Source organism: Miniopterus natalensis, chromosome 4 (assembly GCF_054644295.1).
Source record: "Miniopterus natalensis isolate mMinNat1 chromosome 4, mMinNat1.hap1, whole genome shotgun sequence".
Taxonomy (NCBI): domain Eukaryota; kingdom Metazoa; phylum Chordata; class Mammalia; order Chiroptera; family Miniopteridae; genus Miniopterus; species Miniopterus natalensis.
The window spans coordinates 62,445,708-62,456,319 of NC_142084.1; the positions used below are offsets into that span (position 1 = coordinate 62,445,708).

General features: G+C 55.6%; 1 protein-coding gene across 2 annotated transcripts; it reads left to right on the forward strand.

Moving 5' to 3' along the window:
- Positions 1–2,219: 2,219 nt before the first annotated feature.
- On the forward strand, positions 2,220–10,255 carry PLK5 (polo like kinase 5 (inactive)). 2 transcript variants are annotated; one of them, XM_087815990.1, is made up of 15 exons: positions 2,220–2,330; positions 2,930–3,037; positions 3,177–3,293; positions 3,704–3,833; positions 3,931–4,018; positions 4,121–4,216; positions 4,867–5,065; positions 5,232–5,358; positions 5,558–5,634; positions 5,774–5,858; positions 6,138–6,215; positions 7,319–7,475; positions 8,359–8,488; positions 8,563–8,697; positions 9,863–10,255. In XM_087815990.1, exons 1-15 carry the CDS (start codon positions 2,220–2,222, stop codon positions 10,046–10,048), a joined length of 1,824 nt encoding a protein of 607 aa, XP_087672116.1. In that variant the 3' UTR covers positions 10,049–10,255. The 2 variants fall into 2 exon arrangements, with proteins under 2 accessions (XP_087672116.1, XP_087672117.1); XM_087815991.1 differs by having other exon boundaries at positions 8,587–8,697.
- Positions 10,256–10,612: the final 357 nt, after the last annotated feature.

Below are 10,612 nucleotides of genomic sequence, written 5' to 3' on the forward strand. Positions count from 1 at the left end.
CCTTTTTAAGGCTGAATATTATTCCAGTGTGTGGATGAACCACAATTTATCCATTTATCCATCACTGGACATTCGAGTTGATTTTTCCTTTTGGCTGTTGTGAATCATGCTGCTGTGAACAGCTATGTTTTTTCATTTTACTCTAGGTTTTTTTATTCTAGAGTTCTAGGGGAGGGAGGTACCTGCTCAGGGAGGTGCAGACTGAGAAGGGGAGATCTCGCCAGCCCCGTGCTGGAGGCTCAACTAGGAAAATCTAGTGAGCAGCCAAGAGGTGGGGGAGACTGGTGTCTGTGCCGAGGGGCCAGCTGACAGGCAGGCTTTGTGGCACCTGGCCAGGAAATCCAGATTCTTTTCTCCACCAGGGAGCTTCTGGGGGTTCAGTGGCCTTAGCCATCTGCTCCAGCATGTGGGCTCTGCCTTCCCTCCCAGGAGGCCCGGGGGGATGGTTTAGAGGGGCAGAGGCTCTGGACCCACTGACCTACACTTTTGGCAGAGCTTGGCCACAGCCCAGTGCCTCTGGTCTTTCATGTGCCTTCCTGAGCCTCAGTTTCCTCCTATGTAACATAAGTCTAAGAATAGCATCTACCTCCAGGACAAGCCACTACCAGGAAGGGGTCCTGGCTTACTCACATTCAACTCTGGAACCCCTCCCCTAGGTTATGTCTGGATGATCTCCTGGCAATTTCTTCAGGAGGGCTGGGTGGGCCTGTCTTGAGCATAGGTTCCCTACACTAAGGGTTTAGTAAATACCTGAATTAGCATGTGGATGGAAGTGTGCTATTGAAAAGGACCCAGCTGTCTGCCCTCATAGATTCCAGGGTGACAGTGACATGACTGCTCAGACCCATAGACACCCCTCCCCCTGCCCCGCTGTCCATCTTCTGTCGCACTGCACCTGGTTCCCGTTATCAGAGGACTCAGCTCCCAGGTCACAGCCAGCTGACCCCCTTCACTGTCCTGAAACCCGTTGGACCTGGTGCTGAAGCCACTCCCCAAAAAGGTCCCTGAATCTTGCTCCCTCAAATGCTTGGGGAGCAAGTGCCACAAGACCATGTGACAACTCAGAAGGTGTTTCCTGTCCCTGGTGGCATGGCTGGGCCAGATTCCGAAATCTGGTCTCTGGAAAATTCCTATGTCTGATTTCAGCTACATGGAGCCCTGCTAACCCCTCCCCATTCATTTTGTTATGTAACATTTGGGGATTAATACTGAGGTGGCCAGAGACAGCAGCCCAAATTCAAACCCAGCACTGTCCCTTTTTGGCAGGGTAAGCAACCTAACTTCCCTGGGCCTCAGTGTCCTTACCTGTAAAATGGGAAGAGGCCAGTTCCCATGTCCCAGGATTGGTTTAACAGTGAAAAGAGAGAAGGCAAGGAAAGTGCCTAGAACTGAAGTTGGGCCACAGCTCAGAGATGCTCCCACAGTGTTCAGGGGGGTCGAGCCTACCCACTTGTCCTCCCATCTGACTGCCTCTCCTTGGCAGCCCCTGCTGGGAATCATAAACCCCTGTTTCCACCTATCGATTTCTAAATCCTGTCAAGTGTCCTTCCTATGACACCTCCCAACTAGGAGCCACTCCCCATTCTGGGTCTCTGCCCCAGGCATCACTTCCCTCCCCACCAGCCTCAGCCCCAGAGATCCTGGGCTTCTTTCTCAGCCTCTGAATCCTGCTGCGTCCCCCAGGGCCCGTGTAATCAAGCCCCTCAGCGTCACCTGCAGAAAAGACCTAGTCACAGGCATTCAGAACGACTAGGCTCACTTCTCAAGCGCACTCTGGGGAGAGCCCACCAAGCCCCAGCCCCACGCACCTTTCCCTGGGAGGCCTCCGAGAGAATGACACAATCCCTCTGGGACTTAGTTTCAGGTTCAGCAAAACTGCGTTTTGACAGTTCGCAGCTTGGCGGGAGGCGCAGGATTGAAGGAGCCAGGCTGAGCGAACTGGGTTGGCACGCGGGCGTGAGCGCTGCTCCCGGCGCTGGAACTCTCGCCGGCGGGGCACCCCGCACGCCCACGGGCCCCCCACGCCCCCGCCCCCTCCGGGGCCAGACCAGCCCCAAACACCGGGACTCTGCCCTCTCGCTCCCCCTTCAGCCAATTAGACGCGCCCCCCGCGGCGCCCCCCGCAGCGCGGCCCGGAGCAGCGGCGGGGCGCGGCACCGCGCGGGGGTCGGCTGGGAGGCCGCTCCGGTGCCCACGCCCCGCCCCGGGCAGGCCCCGGGATGGAGCCCGGGCCGCGGCGGCGGAGGCGCAGCTGCCGCCAGCTGGTCCCTGCTTTCCTGCGCGACCCGGGCTCGGGGCGCGTCTACAAGCGCGGGAAGCTGATCGGCAAGGTGGGGACCCCTCACCCCGACTTCGCGGCGAAGGGTCTTGAGCAGGCCCGGGCGGGGGTCCGTGCGGGGCGGGGCGGGCTGTGCACGCGCGACCCTGAGCGTAGCGGAGCCGGCGTTAGTCCAGCTTTCCCCCTGCGCCCTGGGCTTTGTCTCTGGGAGTGCTGTGTGTCCGCTTGAGTTTGGGGTCTGGCGTTGGTCTGGGCGCCTGGTGCGTGGCAGGAACCGGTATTTGGCGGGCCGTGCTGTGTGGGTGAGTGGTGTGTCCATGGGCGTGGGTGTGCTGCCACCGAGTGTGTGATGGGTCCCTGTGCCTGTCTCGAAACCCTGTCCTGTTGTTTCCAGGTGTGTGTGTGTGCGCGTGTGTGTGAAATGCCTTACACATATCTGCTTCCTGTGCCTGGTATGGATGTGTCTGCCTGAGTGCATGTGTCTCTGTGTTTGTTTGTTCCCACGTGTTGTTTTGAGTGTCCAGGTAAGAGGGTGTGAGCTGTGTGTTTATGTGTCTCAGGGGTGTGTGTGTGTGTGTGTGTGTGTGTGTGTGTGTGTGAGAGAAGCAGCCTGGCCACCTGGCCACTGAGCTTGTGAATCCCTACCTGAAGGGTGCTTTCAGCCGCTGCTATAAGCTGACCGACATGTCCACCAGCACTGTGTTTGCTCTCAAGGTGGTGCCGCGAGGTGGGGCCCAGGGTCTGCGCCCCTTTGGGAAGGTATGGCCCCTCCAACAGTGCCCAGGGTCCCCATGCCCACAGTGGGTTCCCAGAGAGGTCCCTGCCCTTGAGGTCGGGGCGGATGTCTGTTGGTATGAATATGTGTGCCGGGTGTGTACACTTGGGACTGTGCCTGCAGGTGGAGCAAGAGATCGCCCTGCACAGCCGCCTGAGACACCGCAATATTGTGGCCTTCCACGGACACTTTGCTGACCGTGACCACGTATACATGGTGCTGGAGTACTGCAGCCGAAAGGTGTCCTGGGGGTGGGGCAGAGAGGGAGCCTGCACACCTCCATGTCTGCTGTGCTTACCTGCATCCACCCCTGTATTCCATCTGCACTTACCCGTCTCTACCTGTGCCCACACAGGCCCAACTGTGCTCATCCTAGGCTCACTTAACTCACTTAGGCTCACCTGTGTTCATTTGTGTCCAGTTTAATCTGTGGTCACCATGCTCATTTCATACTCACCTGTGGTACCTGGGCCCACCTGAGCATGCCTGTGCTCACCCGTGTCCCTCCTGCACGTAGCCATGCCCCATGCCCCCAGCTGAACTTAGCGGTACCTTCGTAGACTCCTTGAACTCACTTTGCCCATTTAAGTATACCTGAGCTCATCTGTGTCTCTTTGGTGCTGGTGCTGTGGCCTGCGGGTCACCTGCAGTCGCTGGCCCATGTGCTGGAGGTGCGGCAGACGCTGACAGAGCCTGAGGTACGCTACTACCTGAGGGGCCTGGTCAGTGGCCTGCACTACCTGCACCAGCAGCGTATTGTACACCGAGACCTAAAGCTCAGTGAGTGTGGGGAGGGGAGCTGTGGAAACTGTGGGGGCCATGGGAGCTGGGACTTGGCTCCCCTTGTTATGCCCATGCCTCTTCTTCCCACCGGCAGGTAACTTTTTCCTGAATAAGAATATGGAGGTGAAGATCGGGGACCTGGGGCTGGCTGCCAGGGTGGGACCAGGGGGCCGGTGCCACAGGTGAGGGTGGAGGCTTGGAGCAGTCTCTCAGGGTGGGCACAGGAGAACCTGGTCTGGCATGGGGGCCCCAGCCTTCCTGAGCTCCTCACTCTCCCTTCCCAGAGTGCTCTGTGGGACCCCAAACTTCCTGGCCCCAGAGGTTGTCTCCAGGAATGGGCACTCCTGCCAGTCAGACATCTGGGCTCTGGGCTGCATCATGTGAGTGGGGTCCTGGGAGCTTGGGCCTGGGGAAGTGGGGCAGGAGTATCCAGATGGTGCCAGGTATGGGCGGGTGGGAGCATGCAAGGAGGTAAGGACGGGTATGAGTAAGTACACAGGAGGTTGAGTGGGGGGCAGGCAGGTGTGAGCATATACATGACAGATGTGAACAGGTAAGTGCAGATATGGGGCAAGTGGGAGGAGCACACCCCGGCCATCATTTGAGCATGCAGGTGTGAACAGAGATATGGGGGGAAGTATGTGCCAGGGACGTCAGATTTGAATGTTCAAAGATGTGTGGACAGGTGTGTGCAGGTGCTAGGTGCACAGGCAAAGCAGGGCATATGTACAGGTATGAAGTACATTCAGGACTGGAGCAGGTGTGAACATGCATAAAAGAAAGTCGGACAGGTGCATTCAGGTATGTACAGGTATAAGCTGGTGTCTACAGCTGCTTGTATCTACCAACACGACAGGAATAGCCAAGTGGGAGGGGGTGTAGGGCAGGTGTGGGAACGTGGGTGAGCGGGAAGCATGTGCAGTGTGGGTAGGTATGGCCAGGTGTGCACAGGTAGGTGTGAGCCAACGCTGGACCAGCCCAGGACAGATGCAAGCAGGCACCCAGGTTCCTGCTTCCCTCCCTTGCCCAGGTACATGGTGCTGACTGGTGACCCTCCCTTCACGGTGGCTCCCCTGTCAGAGATGTATCAAAATATCCGAGATGGCCGTTATCCTGAGCCTGCCCACTTGTCGCCCAATGCCTGTCGCCTCATTGCCCGCCTGCTGGCACCCAACCCAGCCGAGCGGCCCAGCCTGGACCACCTACTGCAGGACAGCTTCTTCACACAGGTGTGTGATGTTCAGCAGGTGATGCCACCCTGGGGGCTGGATGCCTGAGTCCCTCTCTGGGGCATCTTAGCCAAGGTCCAGGAGGGTGAGGACCGCCAGGTGGCCCGGGTACTCAGGGACCAGGCAACCTGTGTGGGGTGCCAACTCCTATCACCTCACTCTGAAGGGTTTCACTCCGGACCGGCTGCCACCCCACTCCTGCCACAGCCCACCCATTTTTGCCATTCCTCAGCCTCTGGGCAAGCTTTTCCGGAAGGTGGGCCAGCTGCTAATGAGCCAGTGCCAGCTACCCTGTGAGTACCATGCCCACCCATCCCCTCATCTGCTCCTACCTGCCCAATAGCTGTTCTGCACCTCACACACCTGCCCTGCTTTCAACCTGCTCTGCAACTCACACCCAGTGCAGAGGAGGATATGGACGGCGGGTCCCCGCCCCTCCGCCCCTCCGTGGGGCCAGGCTCTGCCGCCCTCAGAACTCTGTGCCTCCCTCAGGCCCCGTCGCTCCCGGCGAGGCCTCATGTCCAGGAGAAGATGATCCTGACCCTGACTCCATGGAGTGGGGCAGTGAGGTGAGGGCTCAGGATAAGGGACACAGAGGGAGAGGGAGAAGTAGGGTATCTTTAGATTGCAGAGGCTGGAGCCCTTCGTTCACCTCAGGCCTCTCCCCAGGGGCTGGGGCACCCCTCACCCCCTCTGCTCCCTCCCCAGGCCTCCCTGTTGGAGAAAGGGGCTCCCCGACCTGAGGTCCCTGTCCACCTGCTCACCCAAGGGACCCTCCAGAGTGATCAGGCTGGTGAGCAGACTCTCTATCCTAGGTGGGGGCCATGGGTGGGGAGTGATGGTCTAGAGGCAGGGGACAAAGACAGTGCCTTGTCAGGTCATGGCCCCTCTCCTGGCTTCAACTTTCCCACCTATAAAATGGGAACAGAGTCTGGAATCCTTCTGGGTTTAAAGATTTTCCCAGGTGCGAGAGTTTGGGGCCAGGCTAGGTGGAGGGGCCCCTCATGGTGGGGACCCAGGCCTGCCTTCCCCTCTCTCCTCTCCCTGACCCCACATAGATCTGTCTCCCCAGGGCTCGAGGGGACCCCAAGGCAGGAGGTGGAGGAGGCCATTAGAAACCTACAGCTCTGCCTGAACCCTGGACCTCCAGGTAGGAGCACAGCCTAGGCCACAGGGGTCACCCTGTCTCTTAATCTCTGAGGAAAAGCACCCTGTCCGCATCCAGGTCCCCCTTGGGGTGTTTCTGGGGCTCTACAGTGGGACAGCTTTAAGGGAGGTTTCGGGACACAGTGACTTCAGGCAAGTCACTTAACTTTCTGTGCCTCAGCTTCCTTACCTGTATAAGGAGGCTAATGATAGCATGATACAGGCTATCCTTGTGTGAGAAGTCTAGAACTTTCTGAGACCTCTTTATATGTACTTTATGGTGGATGTTTATTTTGAGTGACGTGTTGGGAAGGGCCCTGGGGGGCATCCTTGTCTTTTCAGGGTCTGAGTCTCTATAATTTGTAATCTACTCCTGTTTGAGAACGAGAGAGGAGACTGAGAGAAACGGAGGGAAGAAATGAAACATCAGACTTTCACCAACCCCGAACCTAAGTCCCAGCCACCCCCTGAGATGGGACCCTGTCCCATATCCCAGAGTCCCAGATTCCCAAACCCTCTTTCTCCACCAACCCACTCCTCCTGCCCCGCCTGGAGAGGGAGCCCCAAGACTTTTCTTTTTCATGGGATCCATTTCGCTTTGTTCAGCCTTCCCTGATTGTGTAGTACAAAAAGAACCCAGACTTTAAGCTTGTGTTTTATCAACTGGAGCCAACTTCTATTTCAATGTTTTAAATAAACAGTAAAAGAGAATTTGAGATAACTTTTCAGAGATGCTACCAAGACAGCACAGTTTTGTCTGCCCTTGGCGATTGGATGCCCCTTTTTTCCACTAATGCCTTTTTTTCCTCTCCCAGGGTCCAGTACAGGGTCCCACATGGCACTGAGCAATTTTTATTTTTAATACAAATATTTTTAATCAAACAAAGCAAAGCCTTATGGTATTTTGGGCATTGCAGGCATTTCAGAATTACTCATTTCCAGAGGCAGTGAGTGATTCCTCACATCCCAGTCTTCCCCTCCCCGCCGCAAGGCAAGAGTTGTTTTTTTATTTTTTAGACTTTTCTCAACATTTCCAGTGTGTTTGCCTTCCCTCCACCCAGCTCCCACCAGAACCTCTCACTCAGTTCACCTCGTCTTTGTGCCCAGCCATGCAGGACCCTCCAAGAGAGCAGTGCTCCATCCTCTGGGCCCCCAAGTGGGTGGATTATTCCAGCAAGTACGGCTTCGGCTACCAGCTGTCGGATGGGGGCAGCGGTGTCTTGTTTCGGGATGGCACCCACATGGCCCTGCGCCCCCCAGGGGGGTAAGTCATGGGGTCCCTGTCCCCTTGGGAGCCAGGCTCTCTCCCGCCTTTCTTCACCCATTCCTCAAGTATTTAAGTACCTCCGTGCACACCTACAGGCAGTCACTCCCCACGGGAAGAACAATGATAAATGAGTAAGTTGGTTTCAGGTAGCACTTTTCTGAAGGCAATGACTGGGTGAGGTGACAGATTGGGGGGCAGAGGTGGCTCACGACAGCCTGGCTGTGGAGGGGCTTTCTGAAGAAGTGACACTCAGGTAAGACATGAATGGTGAAATGGAGCCTGTCAGGACCAGTATTTGAGGCACAGAGAACAGCATGTGCAAAGGCCCCCAAGATGGGACGGAGCATGGTGGGCTTGAGGAACAGTGGGACCTCCAGAGTGAGTGACTCGGAGACAGGGGCGATGTGAAGTCAGTGGCCTTGAAAGTCACTGTTGGGGTCGGGGCAGGAAGGAGGGATCTGACTCACACTTTTAACAAGATCTCTCTGGCAGGAGTGATGCAGGGGACAGCGGGGAGGTGGCTGGACTAGTCCCTGGCTAATGGCAGGGACTTGGGCTGAGGTGGTGGCAGAGTAGAGATGCAAGGGAGCTGAAATCTTGACTGAGTTTGCAGGTGGGAAGGATGGAGCAACCACTGGGCAAGATAGGACGATGGCAGGAGGGTGGCTGTGGGGGCTGATCAGGATCTCATTGGACAGGCCGAGTCCATGGTTCCAGAGGTCTGGAGTTTAGGAGAGGGGCCAGGGCTGGAAGCACAGAGAGGGGTGGTCAGTGTAGAACTGGTCTTCAAAGCTACCGACCAAGGGGGTGTGGCTGGATGGGAAGGTGCCCCAGGACAGAGGCTGTGACAGCCAGCACTGCCCTGTGCCCCCACCTTCAGCCAAGTCAGCTACATGCCTGACAGAGGGAAGCTGGAAATGTTTGCCCTGAGGGATGTGCCCAGCCCACTGGGTGCCAAGCTGGCTGTCCTGCGACTCTTTGCTGCCTACATGCAGCAGCGACTGCGACAGGTAAGGGCTTCCAGGGCCAGTGCGGCTGGTGGGGCCAATGGGACTGGCAGGTAGAGAGGCCCTGGCCCTAAGAGCCTCATGGCTGGGTCTGTCCACAGGAGGGGGGCCTGCCTGTGCCCACCCAATCTGCCAGCCCCAGCCTCTGCCTGCTGCGCTTCCTTGCATCCCAGCAGGCCCTGCTGCTGTTCTTCAGTGATGGGACAGTGCAGGTGAGCATGGGCCCTCATCCTCAGGAGCCCCTGGGGGATCAGCAGGTTGGGGGCAGCCCTGTCCCCTGGACCATGCTGGCTGTTCCAGTCCACACTGTTGGGCAGAGGGGCTCCAAGAAACAGCTGGCTCCTGGCAGGGGGGCAAAGTATTGACTCCTAAGTACAAAAACTGCAAAATTGAAAAGAAAATGTTTAAGTAATGGCAAAATGTAATTTGCGGTCATCTTCATGGGTGGTTACATTTAGCGGTTGTCAAAATGTCATTTCTTCCCTGGCTGGGTGGCTCAGTTGCCTAGAGTGTCGTCCCATGCACCAAAAGGTTGAGGTTTTAATTCCCCATATACATGGGTTGCAGGTTCCATCCCGTCAGAGTGCTACAAGAGACAACCAATCGATGTTTCTCTCTCACATCGATGTTTCTCTCATTCTCCCTCCCTTTCCCCCTCTCTATAAATAAATAAATAAATAAATAAATAAATAAATAAATAAATAAATAAATAAATAAATGGAAATATGCCCTTGGGTAAGGATTTTAAAAAATGTCATTTCCTTGGAAAATCATTTTTAAGTTGAAGTTTTCCTAAGCAGTCCTGGCAATTTGCTGTTCCACTTATTCATGCATTCATTGGTTGATTCTTGTATGTGCCCTGACCAAGGATCAAGCCTGCAACCACGGTGCATCGGGACAATGAGCTAACCAACTGAGCTACTTGGCCAGGGCCCATGATTATTATTATTTTTAAATTTGTAATTATTTAAAAATTTTTCCAGTAGGAAAAACAACTCTAGCTGTTCACACTAGTGTGTGAGTAATGCCCTGAGCTGGGCCAGGTCTCAGGTAGAGCATTGCCTTCATGGCTTTTCAGAACACTTGGGGAAACTGGTACTTGGTGAGGGGATGGAATTCCCCAGGTCACAGAATTAAGAATGGCAATCTCACTGGGTCACCGTGGGCAGGGAAGTCATGTCTGAACTTCGGTTTCCCCTTCTGTACAGTAAAACTCTGGGCTCCCAACTCTGAGTTCCTAGGAGTGGGGCAGTTGCTGAGACTCAGGTTGGGGAGCTCTGTTTCCTGTCCACTTGTTCTTCTCTCTGATGGGCCAAAGCTGGGGGCAGCCCCAGGGGAACCCTTCTCTCCTTGACCTTGGCCCCTTTCCTTTGGCAGGTCAGCTGTACTGGAGACCAGGTTCAACTGGTGCTGAGTGGGGGGGGTGAAGAGTTGCTGCTCACGGTCTGGGAACGGGGCCAGACTGGTGCCTCCTACACGCTGGGGATCCTGCAGAGCCAAGGCTGTCCCCCAGCTGCTCGCCAGCACCTGCATCATGCTCTCTGCATGCTGCAGAGCATCTAGCGCCCCCAAGGGTCAGAGTGGACCTCTGCATGTTAATGCTAGGGACCCAGGATCCATTTTTGCTTCTGTTCCTCCAGAGGGGATGCCCTTGGGGCCAGCTGGGGGAGCTTGCAGGTGCATGGGAGGCGGGGGTCTTTGCCTCATGAAATGACTCTTCAACCCAGACTTTTGTTCAGCTTTGTTCTTTTTTCATTAAAGAAAACTTGACACTGAGGCCTGATGTCTGACTCTCTTTGAGACAGTTTGAGGAATCTCAGCAAGGCAGCACTCAAACCCACCGTGATCTGAGCCCATTGCTCTCTGTGACAGAGACAGGCAGACTAGATTGTTCTGAAATGTCCAAAAATCTAAAATATGGGACACTTCCTTAGTGGACAGTGAGGAAAAGGATGTTGGGAACTGGAAAGATGGTGACCCATGTTATGCAGGGGTAAAATGCCTGGTACAGCTGTCACCGCAATAACTTAGGGTTGGGTGGGAATGTGCTTCCTGGAGAGGGTCCTATTTTTTTTCTATCCATTGACATACACTTATGTTCCTGTAGAAAAGAATTAAACAGCCTTT

Coding starts and splice junctions, on each gene's coding strand:
- PLK5 (XM_087815990.1), top strand. CDS start 2,220: ATGGAGCCCGGGCCGCGGCGGCGGAGGCGCAGCTGCCGCCAGCTGGTC. Junction 5,359..5,557: donor GAGCCAGTGCCAGCTACCCT/GTGAGTACCATG, acceptor TGCCTCCCTCAG/GCCCCGTCGCTCCCGGCGAG. Junction 8,489..8,562: donor TGCAGCAGCGACTGCGACAG/GTAAGGGCTTCC, acceptor TGGCCCTAAGAG/CCTCATGGCTGGGTCTGTCC.